The 23,892-nt window shown below is 45.3% G+C and overlaps 3 protein-coding genes across 3 annotated transcripts; all 3 read right to left on the bottom strand.

Moving 5' to 3' along the window:
* Positions 1–28: 28 nt before the first annotated feature.
* On the bottom strand, positions 29–9,669 carry pcif1 (phosphorylated CTD interacting factor 1). Its single transcript, XM_063910962.1, has 16 exons — positions 9,364–9,669; positions 6,403–6,551; positions 6,204–6,328; positions 5,930–6,055; positions 5,621–5,754; positions 5,385–5,539; positions 4,489–4,636; positions 4,321–4,404; positions 4,123–4,222; positions 3,839–3,998; positions 3,418–3,590; positions 3,205–3,291; positions 2,937–3,121; positions 2,490–2,583; positions 2,210–2,385; positions 29–2,133 (listed from the first exon to the last, which is right to left on the bottom strand). Exons 2-16 carry the CDS (start codon positions 6,518–6,520, stop codon positions 1,785–1,787), a joined length of 2,214 nt encoding a protein of 737 aa, XP_063767032.1. The 5' UTR covers positions 6,521–6,551; positions 9,364–9,669; the 3' UTR covers positions 29–1,784.
* Positions 9,670–13,201: 3,532 nt separating this feature from the next.
* On the bottom strand, positions 13,202–17,065 carry zgc:77375 (uncharacterized protein LOC402927 homolog). The gene is made up of 9 exons (XM_063910974.1): positions 16,959–17,065; positions 16,375–16,566; positions 16,047–16,159; positions 15,849–15,942; positions 15,685–15,718; positions 15,361–15,535; positions 14,986–15,162; positions 14,269–14,428; positions 13,202–14,194 (listed from the first exon to the last, which is right to left on the bottom strand). Exons 1-9 carry the CDS (start codon positions 17,004–17,006, stop codon positions 14,012–14,014), a joined length of 1,176 nt encoding a protein of 391 aa, XP_063767044.1. The 5' UTR covers positions 17,007–17,065; the 3' UTR covers positions 13,202–14,011.
* An 882-nt stretch (positions 17,066–17,947) lies between these two features.
* isy1 (ISY1 splicing factor homolog) lies at positions 17,948–22,034 on the bottom strand. Its single transcript, XM_063910985.1, has 11 exons — positions 21,874–22,034; positions 21,245–21,267; positions 21,095–21,146; positions 20,779–20,844; positions 20,603–20,645; positions 20,388–20,500; positions 19,276–19,393; positions 19,062–19,184; positions 18,856–18,971; positions 18,629–18,718; positions 17,948–18,402 (listed from the first exon to the last, which is right to left on the bottom strand). The coding sequence occupies exons 1-11, from the start codon at positions 21,874–21,876 to the stop codon at positions 18,295–18,297; spliced, it is 855 nt and encodes a 284-aa protein (XP_063767055.1). The 5' UTR covers positions 21,877–22,034; the 3' UTR covers positions 17,948–18,294.
* Between the last annotated feature and the right edge of the window lie 1,858 nt (positions 22,035–23,892).

Genomic DNA, 23,892 nt, shown 5'->3' with positions numbered 1-23,892 from the left:
CGCAACACATTACATATTGCAAAAGTAATAAAACGTGTTGCACTTTTTTTATTAAATCTAATTGTTATAACACATGCAATATGTAATAACCACACTGTCTTCATTCATACACATATGTATAACATCAACAATGTCCATTTAATGTTGAAGGTAAAATCAGCTCGGTAACATGGAGTGTTTTTCTCAAAACAGACCGTGCACAGATGAAGACCTCAGGTGTTATAACATTGAGCATGTGTTACCAGTTGCTTTATAACCCCTGCAGTATGCCATGTGGTATGAAACGATGGAGATTAAATGTCCTGTTTTTGGAGCTATAACCCAATGTGTCGTTGGCCCGGCGGCAAACACCCGTCTGAAAAACATTCAGGATGATTTTGTCCAAAAGTTTTCATGCACAACAAAAACCCAAAATAACAACAAAGCATAAAAACAGAGAGAGGAGGGCGGAGAATTATAAAAATAATGCTGTTAGACTGACGCATACACACTTTTACATACAAGGTAATATAGATTTTCTTAATAACACTTTGGTTTAGTTTAAAACAAACTATCATAAACTGTATCATACAGAAAACACTTTCCATCTCTTTTTAAAAATGTTAAATTAATTAAAATAAAAAAGAGGACAATAACATTTGTTTTTTCAATCAATTTAAAAGCAGATGAGGAAAATATCAACAGACTTCATATCATCAGTTTAACTGTACAGTATCTACAGTCAGCCAATCAGAGGACAGCTCCCAGAGACAGTTACCCAATCAGAGGAGAGAACCCAGTGACAGTTACCCAATCAGAGGAGAGAACCCAGTGACAGTTACCCAATCAGAGGAGAGCACCTGTAGTCAGTCAGCCAATCAGAGGACAGTGACCGGAGACAGTGGGCCAATCAGAAGACAGTGTGAAGAGTCCGCCAACCAGAGGAATTCATGTTCTACAAAATTACTAAATTAAGAGTGGTTTCAGAAAAGTCCTTTTAACTGTTGAGAGAAAGATGAATTTAAATGGTCTTTAATCGGTTATCTATCAGCGTATGGCCGTCAGTAATGTGATTTCACTGTGGATCTGTGTGGTGTAATAGTACCTGTGAAGTAAAGAGTGGTTTGGGGAGGAAGCAGTGTTGTGTCGAACAGCGCTCCGTGACACTGAAACATATATATTTTTTAAATCCGGAAGGCTCTCCTGAAGAGACGTCGGTCCTCTCTGACCGGTTCGAGTCCCGTCTCACACGTTAATTATTCTGCCGTCTCCCCGTCAGGAAGACCTAAAGTCCGACTGAGACCCGGGAAGTGCTGACTCCGTGTCCCACAATGCACCTCCTCTGAGAGATGTGCGCCGATTGGCCAGGCCTTCCCGGGGAGGCAGGGCTTGAAGACGAGTCCAATAGAAACTATAGCTGCCTTTGTCAACCAATCACCAAGCCCTGTCGGTGGGGGGACCAATCACATCACAGCTGAGCGACAATATTTTTATTGCTGGAGCTCCGACATCTCATTGGCTGCTTGGTGCTGAGCAACACCTGGACATGAACATACGCTCCAGGCGACGTGATGTCAGAGCTTCGACCAATCAGAACAGCTGATGAAGGAAGGGGCGGGTTAAGTGACCACCCCCCCCTCCTGCTGGCAGCTGCAGATTGGCATGTGGGTACGTGGACAAATGCTACAGGTGCTGGTGAGGGACAATCTGAAGACACGAGACGACGAGCAAAACAAACAAACGTAGTAAAACAGGAAAACTGTACACAGGTGGGGGGGGGGGGGCACAATACAAGGCCCGCCCTTCTACACAGCGGCCATCTTTTCTACAGGACTGCTGCTGCTGCTGCTGCTGCTGCTGCTGCTGTTCGTGTTGTTGTTGTTGTTGTTGTTATTGTTGTCATCATCGGTGCCACCTGGTGACATCACAGCACTCTGCGGCCTATCAGCCGGCTTAGGCGCGGAGTCTTTCTCTATGGAGGCGGTGTTGGCAGGGCCAGGAGAGGACATGGAGGTGGGGTGGGACGGGGAGGGCCGGTACGCTGCCGTTAGCTCAGCCAGGCGCTCCGGGGTTGGAGCCCACTTAGCAAAACCAGCGTCGTTCTGAAGGAACAGTACTGCAGTACCGTGGACCGCCCGGTAGTACATCTCGTCTCTGAAAGTACACAGATACACAGATTAGTAGTAGTAGTAGTAGTAGTAGTACATCTACATGTTTTAAGCTTCAGTACCTCTTGCAGATGTGTTGGCTCCCGGAGCGGTACTCATGTTCGTACGCCGTTACGGTCATCTGGTGCCGGAGGAACCGACTGGCCTCCATCCGGGTCAGAGCCGGAGTCACTGGGTTCCGCCACTCCGGGACGAACACGATGAAGGACAGCGGCTCAGAAGACTTCTCCAACAGCCCCTACAGTGACCAGACAAAGCCCTGTTTAAGACCCCTGTACAGCTCGGTGTAAGACCCCAGTGCTGTGCTACACCTGTCAGGTTTAAACTAGTAATTGGACGAACCTCAAAGTGTTTCACCATGGCGTCCATCAGCTCTTCACAGAAGGGAGGGTTGGCCTCGAAAGAGCCACTGACCGGACAGAAAGACAGGAACGGCCTGAAAACACACAGCGGGTTAAAAATACTGGGGACTGTCATCACTGTAACACCACATGCTGGGGACAGTAATCACTGTAACACCACATAATGGGGACAGTAATCAATGTAACATCTCATACTGGGGACATTAATCACTGCAACACCACATAATGGGGACAGTAATCACTGCAACACCTCATACTAGGGACAGTAATCACTGTAACACCACATGCTGGGGACAGTAATCACTGTAACACCTCCTACTGGGGACAGTAATCACTGCAACACCTCATACTGGGGAAAGTAATCACTGTAACACCTCATACTGGGGACAGTAATCTCTGCAACACCTCATACTGGGGACCATCTTACCCTCTGGATCCAAAGTACCCGTCGGTGTCGGGGAAGGCGGAGCTGAACTGTTTGAAGTAGCAGTTGAGTGGTGAGGCGAAACACTCAAAGGAAACTCCGAACTGTCGCATCAACGCCTCAAACACCGGGACCGGCAGCGCCCCCTGCAGGCCCGTCCCCTCATTAATGCCGCTGCCAAACATCACCTACACACACACACACACAGTTAAGCCTTCCTCCGCCAAACAGAGGCCATCAGGGGAGCTCAGGGATTGGTTAATCAGCTGACCTGGTATCTCTTCATGAGGCACCAGACTCTGGTAAGGAACTTTTCAAAGCGAGGGTCATCGATACAGCTGTACCTGTACAACAGCTCCTGAGAACAGACAGACAGGTGGGGGGTCAGACAGGCAATTAGTTTCACCTTTCCTGTATAAAAGATCTCGGTGTCAAATTATAGATTTCTGACCGGGCAGAAACCAGACTCAGACTGGTTACTGACCAGTTTGCTGAAGTGACCTCTGTTGACCTTCACCATCTCCCCTTTGAAGCGCAAGCAGGCCACATCGTTCTCAAAGTGCAGCTCCACGCGGGGGAGGGGCGGCGCAGGGGGGGCCAGACGCACCGGGTAACAGTACACCAACCGCTGCTGCTGGGGGGGGGACGCACTCACCTCTGAACACACAGCAAAATACACATACATAAGACTACCTGTGGGGGGGTCCGGCAGCAGGCTCAGGTGTGTGGGTGTGTGTGTGTACCTGTGGGGGGGTCAGGCAGCATGCTCCGGTGTGTGTGTGTGTGTGTGTACCTGTGGGGGGCTCCAGCAGCAGGCTCAGGTGTGTGTGAGTGTGTGTGTGTGTGTGTGTACCTGCGGGGGGGTCCGGCAGCAGAGCCAGGTGTGTGTGTGTGTGTGTGTGTACCTGCGGGGGGGTCCGGCAGCAAAGCCAGGTGTGTTTGCCTCAGTCTGCGGCTGTACTCCACAGAGAGCTGGTAGATCTTGGAGCAGATTCCCTCCACAGAGTCTTTGGCGACGGCGGTGAGGTGGGGGCCGCACTGCTTCCTCAGGTGCTCGAGACGGTCCTACATACAGGAAGTACATTTCATCAACCACTGTGCCGTGAGAGTGCTCCAGGTGAGCTCTGGGACACTGGGAACCCTAACTCCGAGGGGTTTCTCGTTAATCAATTAACCACCGACTGCTCACCATGTAGTCGTCCTTGCTTGCGGAGTGATCTCGGCGCAGCCAGCTCATGGTGTCTTCAGCGTTCCACTTCACCACCTTCCTGCTCTCCGGACTGGCATTCCTGCAGGCAAGAGGTTAAAGGTCAAAGCAGGACAGAGTTGTGATTGGTTCAATTCAGTATATGTACTTCCCTGCCTCCCACCTCTGATTGAGACCTACCTGGACTCGATCATCTTCTTGGCGGCTTCAGCGTATTTAAACAGAAGCTTCCGGGCCTCCTCTTTGTACTTAATACGGGCCAACCTGAGACACACATTAATGACATCATCAATACGTTGGAACACAGAGGCAGGTTTAAGGAGACACACTTTGGGTCCAGACGGGTACCTGATGGGAATGTCGTTCATGACCTCCCTGAACATGGAGGGGGAGACGACCGGGTCACAGTCACTCGGCAGCAGAGTATCCTGACCTTTGTCGATCACTTTCCTCTCAAGCAGCCAGCGGTTAAACGACTCCCGGGGCGGTTCGATACCTGAACACAGAGACGCGCTTACAACTCCGATCACAGGTCAAATCCCATCAAGTCATGGGGTTAGGGTCAGGGCCCAGGTCAAGGGTAGAGTGAGTCTAATGGCAAAACAAACAAGTCCCAGGTCAGGACCAAGAACTCCTATTAGTCCCAGGTCAGGACCAAGAACTCCTATTAGTCCCAGGTCAGGACCAATAACTTCTATTAGTCCCAGGTCAGGACCAATAACTCCTATTAGTCCCAGGTCAGGACCAATAACTCCTATTAGTCCCAGGTCAGGACCAATAACTCCTATTAGTCCCAGGTCAGGACCAAGAACAACAACTTCTATTTGTCCCAGGTCAGGACCAATAACTTCTATTAGTCCCAGGTAAAAACAACAAAAATGGACTGCTAAATAAAAAGTTTTGGGTTAGTCTCACGTCAAGTCCAAAGCGAAGACCAACAAATCCCAGGTGAGGGCCAAGAACTATTACATATCTTTGATCAGTACGACCCTGACCTGGGACTTGACGTAAAGACGAACCCCAGGATATGTAGGAGTTCTTGGTCCTAATCTGGGATTTATTAGTCCTTACGTGGGACAACTGTAACCCTGACCCGTCTTGGATCAGCTGGTCCTGACCAGGGACTTGACCTGGGACTTGACCTGGGTTAGAGCTCGTCCGATGTCAGGACCATCAAATCAAACAGGTCTCAGGTCAAGACCTCCAGAGAGGAACCTGGTCCTGTTCAGGACCATCAGGGGTACCTTCTCTCTGGTGGCACAGTTCTTGGTAGTGCTGCCGGAGTTTGGTGACCAGCTGAGCTCTCTGCAGCTCAATCTCAGGGTGGGGGGGCAGGTGGTTGGCAGGGGGGTGCTCTCTGATTACAGCATTGGTCTGGACATCCAGATCCCAGTAGATCCTTAAAAGAACAAAAACTAAATTAAATCACTGCAATGTGATGACCGGATGTACAATGGGGGGAGGAGGGGCGTGGACTCACACAGCTGGTCTGTAGGGAGCGGGGGCAGGGCTTGGAGTTGTGGGCGTGGCTGGCGGGGCCTGTTTGTCCTCAGGGGCGGAGCTCCAGGGTTTAACCCCGGGGGTGCTGGGAGAAATGGGTGTAGTGGGCTCCACCTGGAAACAGAGCAGTGTCAACAATGACTCCACATTTACACAGTTCCTGTATATCAGCTCCTGGGGGAAAGCAGTCCAGATATTAAACACAATTATTTCTTTCTTTTGGAAATAATTATTGCCACCAAAAACTAAACTTTAGATTTTCTTTATTTTGTATTTGATTATTTAGTACCTTGGGTCGTTTGATGCTGTTAGGCCCTGCCCCCTGCTCCTCAGAGATCCTCCTCTTCCTCTGGCCGTTACCAAGGTTACTGTCCCCCCCCTCTGCAGGGGCCGCATTGAGACCTAAAGGATCAGACTGCAGACAGACAGGCAGAGATAAAGTCCTTTACATCACAATCCATTGCCCTGTATTCAGAGCTTTATTTAAATATCTCTTTAACATTCTCTGAATAACTTCCTGTTGGTGTTGTTGTTAAACCAGTCTTAAAGGAAAAGTCACTCACAATGACGTCATGCTGACCCAGCACCGGCACCTCCCACAGACTCTGATTGGTGAATCTGTTAAAATAATATGGACGGTTCTCCCTCCGAGACCAGCACTTAGACCACCCGGCCTGCACCAGTTCATCTGTAGAGAGAAAGACAGGTCAGAGAGACTGACAGACCGGTCAGACAGACAGGTCAGAGAGACAGACAGGTTACCTGGCAGCTCAGGTGGTTTGGACGGAGAAAGGGGAGGTCCCTGAGAGGAGGCGGAGCCGGAGGGAGAGGCAATTATGGCCACCTCCCCCTTCACCGATCCCTGGCTGTCATTGGACATTTCAGCTCCTCTTCAGAATGACGTCATCGGTCTGCAGGAGAGGAAGACACACTTTAACCTTCAAAATAAAACACAGCATAGAGAGAATGCAACTTCTTTATTCAGTTAACTTGGATTCTTAGACAATTAAATGCAAGTACCTTTTTAAACAGTAGAGGGCGCAATCTAGATTTAAATTATATTTATTAATTAATTAAATGGACCGTATCCTGCTGATGTTCAGGTGTGTATTAGTATTTGTTGTCCTTCCTGGGACATGTCTCCATGTTTTAATGTTCAAAAACCTCTTTACTTTTCTAAAAGTAGAAGTACTCAGATCTTGTTCTTGAGTAAAGTAGAAGTACTCAGGTCTTGTACTTGAGTAAAGTAGAAGTACTCAGATCTTGTACTTGAGTAAAGTAGAAGTACTCAGATCTTGTACTTGAGTAAAAGTAGAAGTACTCAGATCTTGTACTTGAGTAAAAGTAGAAGTACTCAGATCTTGTTCTTGCGTAAAGTAGAAGTACTCAGGTCTTGTACTTGAGTAAAGTAGAAGTACTCAGGTCTTGTACTTGAGTAAAGTAGAAGTACTCAGATCTTGTTCTTGAGTAAAGTAGAAGTACTCAGGTCTTGTACTTGAGTAAAGTAGAAGTACTCAGGTCTTGTACTTGAGTAAAGTAGAAGTACTCAGATCTTGTTCTTGAGTAAAGTAGAAGTACTCAGGTCTTGTTCTTGAGTAAAGAGGAAGTACTCAGATCTTGTTCTTGAGTAAAGTAGAAGTACTCAGATCTTGTTCTTGAGTAAAGTAGAAGCACTCAGATCTTGTACTTGAGTAAAGTAGAAGTACTCAGATCTTGTACTTGAGTAAAGTAGAAGTACTCAGGTCTTGTTCTTGAGTAAAGTAGAAGTACTCAGGTCTTGTACTTGAGTAAAGTAGAAGTACTCAGGTCTTGTACTTGAGTAAAGTAGAAGTACTCAGGTCTTGTACTTGAGTAAAGTAGAAGTACTCAGGTCTTGTACTTGAGTAAAGTAGAAGTACTCAGATCTTGTTCTTGAGTAAAGTAGAAGTACTCAGGTCTTGTTCTTGAGTAAAGAGGAAGTACTCAGATCTTGTTCTTGAGTAAAGTAGAAGTACTCAGATCTTGTTCTTGAGTAAAGTAGAAGCACTCAGATCTTGTACTTGAGTAAAGTAGAAGTACTCAGATCTTGTACTTGAGTAAAGTAGAAGTACTCAGGTCTTGTTCTTGAGTAAAGTAGAAGCACTCAGATCTTGTACTTGAGTAAAGTAGAAGTACTCAGATCTTGTACTTGAGTAAAGTAGAAGTACTCAGATCTTGTACTTAAGTAAAGTAGAAGTACTCAGATCTTGTACTTGAGTAAAGTAGAAGTACTCAGGTCTTGTACTTGAGTAAAGTAGAAGTACTCAGGTCTTGTTCTTGAGTAAAGTAGAAGTACTCAGGTCTTGTACTTAAGTAAAGTAGAAGTACTCAGGTCTTGTACTTAAGTAAAGTAGAAGTACTCAGATCTTGTACTTGAGTAAAGTAGAAGTACTCAGATCTTGTACTTGAGTAAAGTAGAAGTACTCAGGTCTTGTTCTTGAGTAAAGTAGAAGTACCAGAGTGTAGGAATACTCTGTCACAGTAAAAGTATTCTAAATGTTCCTCCAGTGAAAGTAGAAAGTACTCTCCTCTAAATGTACTTAAAGTAGCGACAGTAAAAGTAGTCATTGTCTGATTGGTCCATTTCAGAATAATATCTCTGATATGTTTTATAATGATTGATCATCAAAGTGTTCTCAGAGCTGGTAAAGGTGCAGCTAGTTTGAATGCTTTGTATACTGCAGGGTAGCTGCTGGATTTACTGCAGGAGAACTACAGTCTGATTTAAGGGAGATTATATTTACCATCATTAATCCAAATCTGGAAAGTAACTAAAGGCTTTAAATAAATGTATCAAAGTAAAAGTATACAATATACCTCTGAATTGAAGTAGAGTATAAGTACAAAGTAGAAAACATTGAAATACTCAAGTGTTTCCAAAGTGTATTTACAGTACTTAGTTACTTTACACCTCTGATGATTGTGCTTCAGCATTAGGTGATTGCACAGGAACTGTAAACACACATAATCAAACCCAAAGGAGAGATCAACATCTATAGGAAACAGGAATATACTATATTACACTGTGATTGAACTAGTGTAATATTGTGTACTGTAGTGACGGTGACAGCCCGTGTGAATGTGGCGGTAAACGGACTGATGTTTAGATGAAATCTGATCACAGAAATCAATATGTGAATGTAACCCCCAGTGAACACGCAGTGTGTATCAGGTGTTGAATCACAGCTGTGAGGATTATTCTTCTGATCATAAAGCTTCTTGTTTTGCTCTCATACACAGGATTGAGCGCTCTGACTAGGCGCATGCGCATATCGGCATTCCAAACAAACACGAAGGAGAAGAAGGGGGAAGTAAAAGGAGGGGGGGGGAGTAAACACAAAGCTGCGGCTGCTCTCCGGGCTCAACACTCGATCACAGCGTCGCTCAGAGTCGGTCCACGGTGGGCCGAACTGGGATACATTAATCCAAAAACCCGGAGCCGGGATCTTGCTCCCTGTATTTCCCTCCATTAAGTCGATTAACTCCGGCCCCCGCGCTGAGCGACAGCTGCTGTTTGGGCGCCACTTCTCTCACAAGATGGCGGACACGCCCCTGCCACAGCGCTGCGCTCCCGCTCTGTGTTATTAATGTTTTTATACAGACTTAGCCACTCTACAGACCGGGAGTCCGGCTCCTCAGAGGGCCGACACCTTCCGCTGCATGTCAGTGCCGGGAGAGAGTCTCTGTGGGGCCGCCGGTGCTTACCTTGTCTGTTTAAGTAGCGTAGAGTCTGTGGTTCTGTCCTCTTGTTTCTGATCCTCCGCTCTCTCCCTCCCCGCCGCTCAGACATCTTTACAGGGAGCACGGGAAACACACTGCGCGTGCGCAAAGAGTGTCCCGCTTCCTGTTTTCAAACGTCGTGCCTGTTCCGCCATTTTGGGCAGGTCATGAAATAAATTTAAAAAAAAGAAAATAGAATAGCCCTATAAAACCTGTGCAGTACAGAGAAATGAATAAAATACAAATATACGGAAGTGACGTGTGTGTATGCTCAGTGGATTTGGTTGTGAATAAAACAGTTATTTACTTTTACAGGTTTTCTGAAGTTTCTTATTTATATTGATATAAACAAAAAACTATATCAAATACATTTTTAAAATATGAAGGTATGAAAGAACTCAGTTGTATACAATCAACAAATACATCCTTTGTTCTACCTAGGTGTGCTGTGTGACGGATTAAGCCAGAGCAGGATTATCAGTTTATTAACATTTAAAGACTGGACTGTTTGGTATTATAACGACGTTTCGCTCAGACAGTGGCAGAGCGAGGCCGCTGATAGACCTCTATAAAACCCGGCTTCTTTTTGTCACCCCTGCTGGACGGTAGAGAGCTTTTACTTCACCAGGCGTTCTAAGTGCCCGGTCCGTTCCATCCCGGCTGCACATGCGCGTAATGAGGCGGTTACGTACTGCGTCACATCTCTCATGCGGGTTCTCGTCGGCAAGGGTCGGCGCGCACCATAGCGCACACTGGCAGGCACAGAGCTACTGAACCTAGGTGTTATATTTAACAATTTATGATTTTTACAACAAGCTTTTTGATGGAAAAGTGGTGTTTGATTTCCATCATCTTTGTTTCGTGAACGCATAAAACCGTCAGTTTGTAAGCGAAATCCAGAAGTACGGTCTTTGAATTCGTTTATCGTTACCCAGAAACCGAGGCTAGGTGTTGTACATTATTGCATTTCATCATTCATGAGAAGTGTCGTAGCACAGTGGGTAGGGATGGGAATTGATAAGATTTTTACGATTCCGATTCCCTTATCGATTCTGTGAAACGATTCAATCCATTCCTTATCGATTCTCTTATCGATTCCAATTTGGGGGAAAAAGGAGAATAAACAGTTTGATGTAACATTTATCTTTGTTTTAATGAAAAATATTCTATTGTGACAGTTACTTATTAATCTCTAATAACAAGTGTGTGTGTGTGTGTGTGTGTGTGTGTGTGTGTGTGTGTGTGTGTGTGTGTGTGTGTGTGTGTGTGTGTGTGTGTGTGTGTGCGTGCACTCAAGTAGTGTGTGTGTGTGTGTGTGTGTGTAAAAAAAATTAACAGTTCTTTTGCAGATGAACATATCTGCTTTTCTGTACAAGAAAATGTAACAAATAACAACAAATAACAAATACTGAATCATGTAATTACAAGAACAATGTAATCACAAGCACAGTGTGTGTGTGTGTGTGTGTGTGTGTGTGTGTGTGTGTGTGTGTGTGTGTGTGTGTGTGTGTGAGTGTGAGTGTGAGTGTGAGTGTGAGTGTGTGTGTGTGTGCACTCAAGTAGTAGTAGGGAAAATTAACAGTTCTTTTGCAGAAATATGAGCATATCTGCTTTTTCTGGAAGGATACGGGATCTTTCGGGGCTTATGGTGTCTCCAGCCGTGGAGAACACCCTCTCAGATGGGGTGGAGGAAGCCTGCACACAGAGGTAGTTTTCAGCCAGTCCAGATAGCAAGGGCAGCGTATCCTGCTTGTTCCACCACCACAGTGCGGCGCTATCCCTGCAGGGGATGGAGGGCAGGCTTTTGTAGAACTGGATTTCCTGATCCACCTTCTGAGCCAGGGAAAGACGGGGCTGTGAAAATATTCTATTCTATTCTATTCTAATCTGACATTTGATAATCTGACAACAACCTCACATTCACCTACCGAAATTCAGGGGCGTCTACTGTAGAAAATGGGTGCAAACCCTTAACAACAAATTTGGTAACTGCCCGGTGACATTCTTCTACCTTTGCCTGGGACATTTTATTTCTGCCTGCCTCGACGAAAATAGAAGCCAGAGGTAAACGGGAGCAAGTGCTGCTAGCCTCTGAGTCAGCCAGACTACCCGTCTCGTCCCGGTCATCATCTTGTTCTAAATCTAACGAAGAAGGCATTTGTTTGATGAAAAAGCAATTTCGGGAAATAAACTAATTTCCCACCTCCCTTTGATTTAAATAAATGAGCGTCACCTTTCTCTGGCTCCCTGAATCGGCGGCGCAACTTACTAGCATGTTTCATTAGCTACATAGCAACAGCTAGAATTCTTCCCTAGAACTACGGATGCCTTGCCATCAAGTAAGCTAATTAAACATGCTAGCAAGGAACGGCTTGATTAACCAGAAACATAAACTCCCTTAATTACCCCAAGGAGAGGTAGGAAATGGGTTTATTTCCAGAAATGGCGTGGTACATAATTTACTAGGAATCACATTAAGGATTAGTCAGTGGGATAGCTACTTACCACCAGAGTTGCCTTCGGTGTTAGCCCCCAAGGTCACGGTGGTCGTAGAAGCTTGGCTGCTGTCACTCCGAAGGGCATCAAAAACGCGACACTCGTTAAAGTTTATCCCGTGTTGTGTGCGCAGATGTTTATGCATATTTGAAGTATTCCCGCCGATGTTATCAACAATTTGCAGTGGTTGCAAAACGCCCTGTTGCCATCCTTATGTAATGTGAAATGAAGCCACACTTTGGACCGTTTTAACCTTAGGGGTGCCATTTCAGACTTGTAAAAAGTATCACGAGCGTCACCTGCGTAACCAAGCAACTACGCCACGTCAAGCCGGGCTTACTGAATCATTCGTGTGTACCTTGCTGCGTAAATAACGTTACATAAACCGTGCGGTCTGGAATCTATAAGAGAATCGTTTAACGAGCTGCCAAACGGTTCCATGGAATTGAAACACAAGGAACCGGTTCTCAACAGGAACCGGTTCTCGATTCCCATCCCTAACAGTGGGTAGAGGAGCGGGATTACCCCGAAAGATCTGTGGTTCAGATCCAGCATCAATCATGAAGCCAATGTTCGTTTTTGACTGGATATTTACATGCCAACACAAAAAGTTGTAAAAGTAGTCAAATAAGAGCTCGTTAGTGTCTGCAGTTTAATTTATATTGCTAGTGATTAGCATGCTAAACGGAGATTTAGCTTTATCCAATGCTGACTTATGAAGTGGGGATGTGTGCATCCTGTTTAGTTCAGATTTCGACTGTTAATGGGTGAGATTCATTGTGCTTGGTGTAGCCTAATGCCCACTATGATTAGAAGTTAGACCTATCCTGTCCGGCTTGAAGTAGCCTTTGATGAAGGTATACCTCCATTAAAAGAAGACAGCTTTGTGAAAAACAGCTATATTTACACCCTAGTGTAAAGTTTTCAATCATTTTGTTTGTATCATATTTATTTTGTAGAAATGTTACAAATGGGATGTTAATGTCTCTATGTGCTGATTATGGGTTGGTTGTATTGCTTGGGCGGTGGCGATTAAAACACCATAATTCACAAAGCTGTATTCTTTCTCACGCGAGGCTGCCCGATCCGTACCGGAAGCACGACTATTTCTGCGCAATTTCTCCACTTCCTGTCGCCATTGTCGTAATACACCGTTTGGTTATTTTCAGAGAATTTCCAGTTTTAAACCTTATTGAACAACAGTTTCATCACAACATCCAAAAAAGGCACATCCCATCTGAAGCTTTCCAATGATTGAAACCTTAGCTTGACGCTCGTAACAATTTCCCTCGTCGTAATCCACATCAGAAATCCACAGGACACTTCGGTAAATTCAACAGTTTACTTTGATTCAAGAAAATAAGCATAGAAAATAATGTCATTTTACAAAAGTTATAAAATGATTCCAAAAATCCAGAGAGAGAGAGATCAAAAACTGTGGCTCCACTCCTGCATTCTTTTGTCTGTCTGACCAAGATTAACCCCGGAAACTCCTCCCCTGAGTGCACCAAAAATACATCAAAAGGCACACAGCCACCAAGATGCCACAATCACAGCACACACTTCCAAATATGAGTTATTAATTCCTGTCATTTTGAACATGAACTGAACCACCGAAGTCATACATCAACAAACTGCATTTAGGCTCCTACACCATCTGTGTTCATGTGTTTACAACACGGCTTTCAGAAAGGAGTAGACGGAGCAAAACTGAGAAATGTAAAAAACGTAAACACACTTAGGGAGAGGGAATTAGTAAATAAATAGATATTATAAAATATGTTTAGTGTACATTTTTAAAGTATACAATATATATTTAACTTCTCATAGTTGAATGATTTAAACAATGACACAAACATTTCAATAGCCTTTCTTTGTTAGCAAAGGACAAAATTAGATCGACTTCTTTAGAAATTCTTAACCAAAACAAGGAAAATACTTATAGGCTAATATTTTCACTAGATAGACATTATATTTAAACCTAAACTAGCTCTGAGCATGGCAGTAACGTCCCATGTCCAACATTGTCCCGCACAAACACTCTCTTTGTCTCTGGGTTGGCACCTGGTCACCCGAGCTACAACCTGCAGGGGGGCGGTCACGTGACACTGCTCCTTAAGGTCGTCCCCTCCAGAGGTCAGATGCTCTCCCGCTGCAGCAGCAGGTCCACGGCCGCCTCCACGTCCTCCACCAGGTGATGCGGCTTCACCAGGTGTTGGTCCAGCTGCAGGTCCCCGTGGCCTTGAACCAGCGTCTCTGTGAACACGCTGCTACTGTCGCCGGGCAGAGGGGAGTGGGGGTTGTAGACGCCCGTGCACACCTGAAGAAACCCCTGCGTTAAACACCTGCAGGAATCAGTTGTGTATAAATGGTCCCACAGAGGAGCTCACTCACCAGTATGGAGCGACACTCAGCGGACACTGGCGCCTCCTCCGTCACATGACTCCCCGCCCCCTGGGCCACAAGCTTAGTCTGGGTCGTCATGGCGGCGTGCTGCTCACCCAGGTAACGGTTGTACAGGTTAGCACCGTAGATATCCGTCATCAGGTTGTCGCTAGGCAACAAGAAGAGGCATTGGTTACCTGACGGTGTTATTGAGGGTGTGGTTAAGGTGTTTGAGGGTGTGGTTAAGGTGCTATTGAGGGTGTGGTTAAGGTGTTAGAGGGTGTGGTTAAGGTGTTAGAGGGTGTGGTTAAGGTGTTAGTGGGTGTGGTTAAGGTGCTATTGAGGGTGTGGTTAAGGTGCTATTGAGGGTGTGGTTAAGGTGCTATTGAGGGTGTGGTTAAGGTGTTAGAGGGTGTGGTTAAGGTGCTATTGAGGGTGTGGTTAAGGTGTTAGAGGGTGTGGTTAAGGTGCTATTGAGAGTGTGGTTAAGGTGTTAGAGGGTGTGGTTAAGGTGTTAGAGGGTGTGGTTAAGGTGTTAGAGGGTGTGGTTAAGGTGCTATTGAGGGTGTGGTTAAGGTGTTAGAGGGTGTGGTTAAGGTGTTAGAGGGTGTGGTTAAGGTGCTATTGAGGGTGTGGTTAAGGTGTTAGATGGTGTGGTTAAGGTGTTAGAGGGTGTGGTTAAGGTGCTATTGAGGGTGTGGTTAAGGTGTTAGAGGGTGTGGTTACCCGATGGCGTAGATGGTGCTGATCTTGTGGTTGTGGTTCTGCAGTCTCAGCAGTTTCTCTGCGTACTGGTAGGTCAGCAGGTTGGGTTTTCCCAGCAGCGCCTCGTACTGCAGCTCGCGCCCCGTCAATTTCCTGTAGACGGACTCCAGACAGAGCAGGAACACCCCGTGACCAAACCTATGGAGAGACAGCGGGTCAAATCGCACCGGACCGACTGACTGGTGTTTCAAGTTGTAGAACAAAACGTTAAATTCTGTTCAGCTCGTGTTAACCACAGACCTTCTTTCAGACTAACAACCAAAACCACATTCAGAAAACCATTGACCTCCAGACCAGGGGACAGGAGGTTACCTGACTTCCTGTTTGTGCGGTTACCTTGGTGACGGCGCCTCGGCCATCCACGTCAGGTCGACGTTACAGGCGAGCACGGGCAGCTGGGCTAGAAGCGGGACGTCATACGCGCGTCCTGGACTCCCATTGGTCAGGAGCACGTCAATCAGCAGCTGCAGGTTTGTCTCCCATCTGATTGGCTCTCCGAACAGGATGATCGCTACGGCCAAACGAAGTCAGGGAGAAAGTCAACGAGATACAAAATGTAGTTTGTTGTGTAGTTTGTTGTGAGAGTGTTGTGTAGTCTGTGGTGTAGTTTTGATGTGTAGTTTGTTGTGAAGTCTGTTGTGTAGTTTGTTGTGTAGTTACCTTCTATTTTGGGGAACGTCTTCAGAGGGGATAACTGAAACAGAGACGCAGGGAGTTAATTTAGTCTCTGCTGTCTGAAGACACTACTGACCGAAACAGCACATAGACCAGACACCAGAAGTCAGATACCAGAGGTAAGAGGTCAGAGGTCAAAGGTCACTCACAGACAGGTCGGGTCTGCGGTTGTGGTCCACCATGTCCAGCAGGGGGTGCTGGTCTCGGAGCTGCTGCACACTCAGAACCTTCCGAAAGCCCAGACTGAGACCGTCAGGGTCCAACACAGATCTATGTATGTATGCCTCAGCTGAAGGTCTCTAAACTACAATACCCATGAGCCTTGGCGGCCCGCATGTGAAGGATACGTTTTGGCGATGTCGGTCACCGGGCCCTGACCCGAAACCAGCACACATTTATCATGGAAATCACCCAACGTCTGCAGAGGACTGTGGGACAGAACCACCTGCTCCGGAGACACCTGGGAGCCAATCACAGAGCAGATCACACAGGGAGCCAATCAGAGAGCCAATCACACAGGGAGCCAATCACAGAGCAGATCACACAGGGAGCCAATCAGAGAGCAAATCACACAGGGAGCCAATCAGAGAGCAAATCACACAGGGAGCCAATCAGAGAGCAAATCACACAGGGAGCCAATCAGAGAGCAGATCACACAGGGAGCAAATCTCCTACCTGGACCCCCAGGAGGTGAGACAGCTGCTGGGCCTTGGTGTGTCTCTGACAGCTTCCTGCGTTGGTGACGAAGACAACAGGAAACAGGAAGTTGTTGTTTCGGTCCAGAAGCTTCCGGAAAGCTCTCCGTGCTGCAGGAATGACGGAGGGACCGCGGAGCAGGACGCCATCCACATCGAAGAGGACACCCGCCTGGGATACAGGTAATACATATTAAAGAGACCCTGTTCTTCTTCTGTGGTGTTCCCTCTCCTGTAGTGGGTTCTACAGGTGTGTGTGCATGGACTGAAAAGTACATGTACTCTGTATTGTACACTTTTGAGGTACTTGTACTTTACTTGAGTTTTTCCATTTTCTGCTACTCTGTACTTCTACTCCTCTACATGTATTTAACACCTGTAGTTGCTAGGCAGATTAGGATTACTGATGGTAAATATAATCTCCCTTAAATCTGACTTTAGTTCCCCTGCAGTAAATCCAGCAGCTACCCTGCAGTATACAAAGCCTTTAAAACTAGCTGCACCTTTACCAGCTCTGAGAACACTTTAATGATCAATCATTATAAAACATGCACACACACTGACCTGTCTGCTGCTGGATCTGAACGTCTGCAGGATGCTTCGACTCCACATGCTGTCTGTCTGCAGAGGAGCTGCTGCTGAGCATTTATACACACACAGACTCTCCCTCACACACAACACACACAAAGATTGGATGGGGCTGATGGCACTTTTCTCCTCACATGACATCATCACATGCCGCGTTCAGCCTCTAATCATCACATGATGCAGAACGCTGCCAATCAACCAATCAGCTGCCAGACAGACGGGGTCACATGGTGCAGAGAACCACAGCATCTCCACAGGTGAACCAACAGTTTACAAAGGTGTGCAGCGAGTGGGGGGGGGGGGGGGACTGATGAGTTAAGTGTGTGTGTGTGTGCAGTCACCATCACTGATATTCCCAGGGGTCTGAAACCCCAAAGTGTATGAGATAAGGTGACCCTTTATTGGTCCCAGAGGTGTTTGAGCAGTGAAACCCGGTGATAAATGAAAATACATAAAGACAAAATGCCAAAAATCTGGAATAAAAATTTGCATCTGAAAAAGAAATTACTCTCAGAAAAAGTAAGAATTGGGACACAAGTCAAAACTCTGAGAGAATTCTGAATTGTTAGAAAAGTCGAGACACTGAAAAAAAGCCAAAATTCTTAAAAAGACAATTTGGAGAAAAGTTAAGAATTCTGATGAGAAGAGAACATTTAGAATAAGATCTGAGAAAAGTTAAGAATTCTGATGAGAAGAGAACATTTAGAATAAGATCTGAGAAAAGTTAAGAATTCTGATGAGAAGAGAACATTTAGAATAAGATCTGAGAAAAGGAACAAGTCTTTAAAATAAAGGAAATTGTACGAAAAATTCAAGATTCGGAAAAGTCGTAATTTTGAGTTAAAAGAAAGAATTTCCCTCAAAATTCACATTCTGAAAATAAGTCAAACTTCTTAGAAAGACATCATCATCATCATCATCATCCGTCCTCGAAATCTATAGAACAAATCGACTGGACGACTACATTTTCTGGAAAACGTTTTTAATGAGAAACAGGACAAAATAAAAAAATAGGTATTTACATCAACAGCCCGACGGGTCACAGAGAGACAGACGGGTCACAGAGAGACAGACGGGTCACAGAGAGACAGACGGGTCACAGAGAGACAGACGGGTCACAGCAAGACAGTTATAGTCTACGCTTAGCTGGCCGACTCTGTTGTGATTGGTTGACCGCCTAGAGATGTCCCGCCCCTTAGCCTATCACATACAATGTGTTGAGAGCGCTAGCCAATAGGAGCGCGAGTGTTCCATAATGATGAGAGACAGATGGGTCACAGAGAGACAGACAGGTCACAGAGAGACAGACCGGTCACAGGCCCAGCAGCGTCCTGGCTGTCTGACTCTGAGCCTGAAGCGTCTCGCTGGCGTAACGCTGCAACAACTCCATCTTCTTCCTCCTGACCAGAGCCTCCTCTACCTGAGAGACAGACAGGAGAGAGAGACAGAAAGGAGATGGAGACAGACAGACAGACAGGAGAAAGAGACAGACAGGAGCGAGAGACAGAGACATTGAGATTACTGGTTAAATTTGATGAAGTAGTTTTTGTTACAGATTACATTTGCAACCCTCCCAACACTGTGTGTGTGTGTGTGTGTGTGTGTGTGTGTGTGTGTGTGTGTGTGTGTGTGTGTGTGTGTGTCACCTCTTTCTGGGACGGAACAGGAACGTGTGCCATGAAAGTGACCCCCCCCTCCTCTCCTTCCAGGTCTTCCCGGCTCTCCTCATCTTCAGGCTGCAAACACACAAACAGGAAGTCACCTCAACAACATCAACATCAACAACAACAACAACAACAACAACAACAAGGATCATAATAAATGTCGGAGTCGACTCAAGGAAATCTTTCTATCTTTGATGCTGAGACATCACCTCCTCTTTGTGAGCGCTGTAGATGCTCTCCTCTTCCTCCTCTTCCTCCGGCTGTTTGTCTCCTGACAGACGGGATTCCTTCTCCTTCTTCCACTTCTGCACCGCCTCCTGCACAGCTGCAACACAAACACACAAACAGCTTTATTTGGAGGTTTTAGAGACACACACACACAGATGGTTTCCTGAGTGACAATCAGAAGCCAGACCTTGCTTCTCGTACTGCGCCTCCAGAGGCAGCAGCACTCCGTCGTCTTCGTCCCTGTAGCCGTAATACTCGGCGTCCACCTCCTTCATCAGCTCCGCCCTCGACTTCCTCAGCGCCGGGGCAGCTGAGGGGGGTCACATGATCAGAGAGGGCCAATCAGACGACAGCACAGTGACGATGACAGAGAACAGGAAGTAAAGACGGTGTTTACGTACGCTCCTTCTCGAACAGCTCTCTGACTCCGGGCAGGTCTCGGGCTGCTCCGAAGTATTTATATCCTCGATTTCCTGGAACCTCCTTCCCCTCGTGATCCAACATCCTGGGACCGACTCGCTGAAACACAGAAACGCACCTCAGAACCTCAAAACCACATCATCTTAGCTTGAGAATCAAGCCGTCAAAACCTCACAAACACGTCTTAAGTACGTCCTAAGATCCCAGAGTTCAGTTCCTGGGTCCAGAGTCCTAGGTTTCTCGGTTCTAAGTTTCCAGAGTCCTAGGTTTCTCGGTTCTAAGTTTCCAGAGTCCTAGGTTTCATGATCCTAAGTTTCCAGAGTCCTAGGTTTCTCGGTTCTAAGTTTCCAGAGTCCTAGGTTTCTCGGTTCTAAGTTTCCAGAGTCCTAGGTTTCATGATCCTAAGTTTCCAGAGTCCTAGGTTTCTCGGTTCTAAGTTTCCAGAGTCCTAGGTTTCATGATCCTAAGTTTCCAGAGTCCTAGGTTTCTCGGTTCTAAGTTTCCAGAGTCCTAGGTTTCTCGGTTCTAAGTTTCCAGAAGTCCTAGGTTTCATGGTTCTAAGTTTCCAGGAGTCCTAGGTTTCTCGGTTCTAAGTTTCCAGAGTCCTAGGTTTCATGATCGTAAGTTTCCAGAGTCCTAGGTTTCATGGTTCTAAGTTTCCAGAGTCCTAGGTTTCATGGTTCTAAGTTTCCAGAGTCCTAGGTTTCATGGTTCTAAGTTTCCAGAGTCCTAGGTTTCATGGTTCTAAGTTTCCAGAAGTCCTAGGTTTCATGGTTCTAAGTTTCCAGAGTCCTAGGTTTCATGGTTCTAAGTTTCCAGGAGTCCTAGGTTTCATGGTTCTACGTTTCCAGGAGTCCTAGGTTTCATGGTTCTAAGTTTCCAGAAGTCCTAGGTTTCATGGTTCTACGTTTCCAGGAGTCCTAGGTTTCATGGTTCTAAGTTTCCAGAGTCCTAGGTTTCATGGTTCTAAGTTTCCAGAGTCCTAAGATCCAGAAGTAAGATCTGAGAGTCTTATGTTCCCAAATTCCTATGTTGTCTATATCCAGTACAGTTAGTGGTCCCAGTATGGTAACTGGTTCAGGATGGTACTCACTGCATAGTCCGGGCCTCCCAGTTCTTTGATCCGGACCTCCCAGTGACCTTTCTCTCTCAGCAGCTTGTTGATCTCATCGTTCAAATCCCGGATCTTAAACTCCCCGAGACCAGCTGCAGACAGACAGGGCGGTCAGAGAGACAGACAGACAGACAGACCTTGTTTCCATGGTGACCGTTAGTGATCAATGGAACAACAGGTTGACTGAAACTCACCATTCTGGATCTGAGCCACTTTCTTAGAGATCTCACTGATGATCTGAAACACACACAGCATTGGTCTTTAAGGCAACAGGAGCTGAGGCTCATGGGAGTTGTAGTGTAGTGTGTAATGATCATATAAAGCTGTATGATTGGCCAACAGCAGGAAGGGGAGATACTTTAATGTTTACCTGACGTCTCCACTTCTCAGCTTTAGGAAGCTCACTGCACTCCGACGCCAGGAACGGTCTCCTCTCCTGCAGATGAGGTGAGACAGGTGCACATCATCAGAAAGGTGACACAGGTGCACATCACCAGAAAGGTGACACAGGTGCACATCACCAGAAAGGTGACACAGGTGCACATCACCAGAAAGGTGACACAGGTGCACATCATCAGACAGGTGAGACAGGTGCACATCATCAGACAGGTAAATAATAAAAACAACAACAATAATGAGCGGCCGTACACATGCTTAACGATAGACCTGCACTAAAGTAAACAGACCTTCACTTTGCCCTCCTCCAGCTGAGCCTGTCTGAACCGAGCCAGAGCCGTCCTGAGAGAAACAGAGAGATCAGTTTAATATCAGCAGAGATTTATTGATAATAAACAGAAATGAATGAATGAATTAAATCTGCATATGAATAAACTCACATGGCCTTCTCTGCGTTTCTTGCCTGTAGAAAACAACACAATAATCCATAAATAACATCACACAGAAAACTTCATCATGACTAAAGCAACATGACAAATGAATACACTTTCATAATAATACAAATACAACTCAATCTCCTTAGGGATACTCATTTAGTTTAAAAGGTGGACGGCAGCTCACACACAGTACAAATATAATCACATTTAAATGAGAGTATTTGGTCTGGAAAGTCCTTTAAGTCCACACCAGACTCCTTAACTCGTATTTATTATTATTATTATTATTATTATTATTATTATTATTATTATTATAACATTTAATAAAAACCCGAATGACAAAAGAACATAAAGTCCATTGAATCATTATGTATTTACACATCTGGAGATCTGTTACTTTGCGGGCCTGAACAGAAGCTTTCCCTCTCATAATGTCATTTATATTCTCTCTCTATTATTTATCTTGAGGTTTTTAAACTTTAATCTCCGGAATGTTTTCTAACTTTCAATTATCCGCCCGTTGAGCTAACATGCTCAACTCCAGCCAACAGGTTAGCATGCTAACTAGCAGCTACATGTGTTTCAGCTTTTTGAGGATTTTAAAACATTTATAATGTATTCCTGCTACTCACCATCTCTGCCGCGGATGCTTACGATTTTATCAGAAGAAAATAAGTGTATATTATATAGGATTCCTGAGGAGAAACAGTGAAGAAACGGTGCAAACACGACGAAAACAATCAGGAAGGTCCTCTTCTGCTTCCGGGGCTCTGACCTCATTCAGCTATTGCTGGAAGCGGCTGCCCCCTACCGGAGGAGTCTGTACTGCATATTACTAAATACCGGAGGAGTCTGTACTGCATATTACTAAATACCGGAGGAGTCTGTACTACATATTACTAAATACCGGAGGAGTCTGTACTGCATATTACTAAATACCGGAGGAGTCTGTACTGCATATTACTAAATACCGGAGGAGTCTGTACTGCATATGACTAAATACTGGAGGAGTCTGTACTGCATATTACTAAATACCGGAGGAGTCTGTACTGCATATTACTAAATACCGGAGGAGTCTGTACTGCATATTACTAAATACCGGAGGAGTCTGTACTGCATATTACTAAATACCAGAGGAGTCTGTACTGCATATTACTAAATACCGGAGGAGTCTGTACTGCATATTACTAAATACCGGAGGAGTCTGTACTGCATATTACTAAATACCGGAGGAGTCTGTACTACATATTACTAAATACCGGAGGAGTCTGTACTGCATATTACTAAATACCGGAGGAGTCTGTACTGCATATGACTAAATACTGGAGGAGTCTGTACTGCATATTACTAAATACCGGAGGAGTCTGTACTACATATTACTAAATACCGGAGGAGTCTGTACTGCATATTACTAAATACCGGAGGAGTCTGTACTGCATATTACTAAATACCAGAGGAGTCTGTACTGCATATTACTAAATACCGGAGGAGTCTGTACTGCATATTACTAAATACCGGAGGAGTCTGTACTGCATATTACTAAATACCGGAGGAGTCTGTACTGCATATTACTAAATACCGGAGGAGTCTGTACTGCATATTACTAAATACCGGAGGAGTCTGTACTGCATATTACTAAATACTGGAGGAGTCTGTACTGCATATGACTAAATACCGGAGGAGTCTGTACTGCATATTACTAAATACCGGAGGAGTCTGTACTGCATATTACTAAATACCGGAGGAGTCTGTACTACATATGACTAAATACCGGAGGAGTCTGTACTGCATATTACTAAATACCGGAGGAGTCTGTACTGCATATTACTAAATACTGGAGGAGTCTGTACTGCATATTACTAAATACTGGAGGAGTCTGTACTGCATATTACTAAATACCGGAGGAGTCTGTACTGCATATTACTAAATACCGGAGGAGTCTGTACTACATATGACTAAATACCGGAGGAGTCTGTACTGCATATTACTAAATACTGGAGGAGTCTGTACTGCATATTACTAAATACCGGAGGAGTCTGTACTGCATATTACTAAATACTGGAGGAGTCTGTACTACATATTACTAAATACTGGAGGAGTCTGTACTGCATATTACTAAATACCGGAGGAGTCTGTACTGCATATTACTAAATACTGGAGGAGTCTGTACTGCATATTACTAAATACCGGAGGAGTCTGTACTGCATATTACTAAATACCGGAGGAGTCTGTACTACATATTACTAAATACTGGAGGAGTCTGTACTGCATATTACTAAATACTGGAGGAGTCTGTACTGCATATTACTAAATACCGGAGGAGTCTGTACTGCATATTACTAAATACCGGAGGAGTCTGTACTGCATATTACTAAATACCGGAGGAGTCTGTACTGCATATTACTAAATACTGGAGGAGTCTGTACTGCATATTACTAAATACCGGAGGAGTCTGTACTGCATATTACTAAATACTGGAGGAGTCTGTACTACATATTACTAAATACTGGAGGAGTCTGTACTGCATATTACTAAATACCGGAGGAGTCTGTACTACATTTTACTAAATACCGGAGGAGTCTGTACTGCATATTACTAAATACTGGAGGAGTCTGTACTGCATATTACTAAATACCGGAGGAGTCTGTACT

This window comes from Eleginops maclovinus, chromosome 20 (genome assembly GCF_036324505.1).
Source record: "Eleginops maclovinus isolate JMC-PN-2008 ecotype Puerto Natales chromosome 20, JC_Emac_rtc_rv5, whole genome shotgun sequence".
NCBI classification, from domain to species: Eukaryota; Metazoa; Chordata; class Actinopteri; order Perciformes; family Eleginopidae; genus Eleginops; species Eleginops maclovinus.
The sequence above is the reverse complement of the archived record's forward strand: the minus strand, read 5'-3'. Positions and strand labels throughout refer to the sequence as shown.

Bases quoted from the DNA above. Each gene is read 5' to 3' on its own strand.
- pcif1 (XM_063910962.1), bottom strand. From the start codon at position 6,520: ATGTCCAATGACAGCCAGGGATCGGTGAAGGGGGAGGTGGCCATAATT. The intron at 3,999-4,122 runs GTGAGCAGTCGG...TCCTGTATGTAG, and splicing joins CAAGCAAGGACGACTACATG to GACCGTCTCGAGCACCTGAG. The intron at 3,122-3,204 runs GTCAGCTGATTA...GTGTGTGTGTAG, and splicing joins GCCTCATGAAGAGATACCAG to GTGATGTTTGGCAGCGGCAT.
- zgc:77375 (XM_063910974.1), bottom strand. From the start codon at position 17,006: ATGTGGAGTCGAAGCATCCTGCAGACGTTCAGATCCAGCAGCAGACAG. The intron at 15,536-15,684 runs GTAACTACACAA...GTTTGGCCGTAG, and splicing joins GACGTTCCCCAAAATAGAAG to CGATCATCCTGTTCGGAGAG. The intron at 14,195-14,268 runs GTGAGTGAGCTC...GGGTTTCTTCAG, and splicing joins CTGAGTGTCGCTCCATACTG to GTGTGCACGGGCGTCTACAA.
- isy1 (XM_063910985.1), bottom strand. The intron at 20,845-21,094 runs GTCTGTTTACTT...CCTCATCTGCAG, and splicing joins TGGAGGAGGGCAAAGTGAAG to GAGAGGAGACCGTTCCTGGC. The intron at 20,501-20,602 runs GTGAGTTTCAGT...GTCTGTCTGCAG, and splicing joins AGTGGCTCAGATCCAGAATG to CTGGTCTCGGGGAGTTTAAG.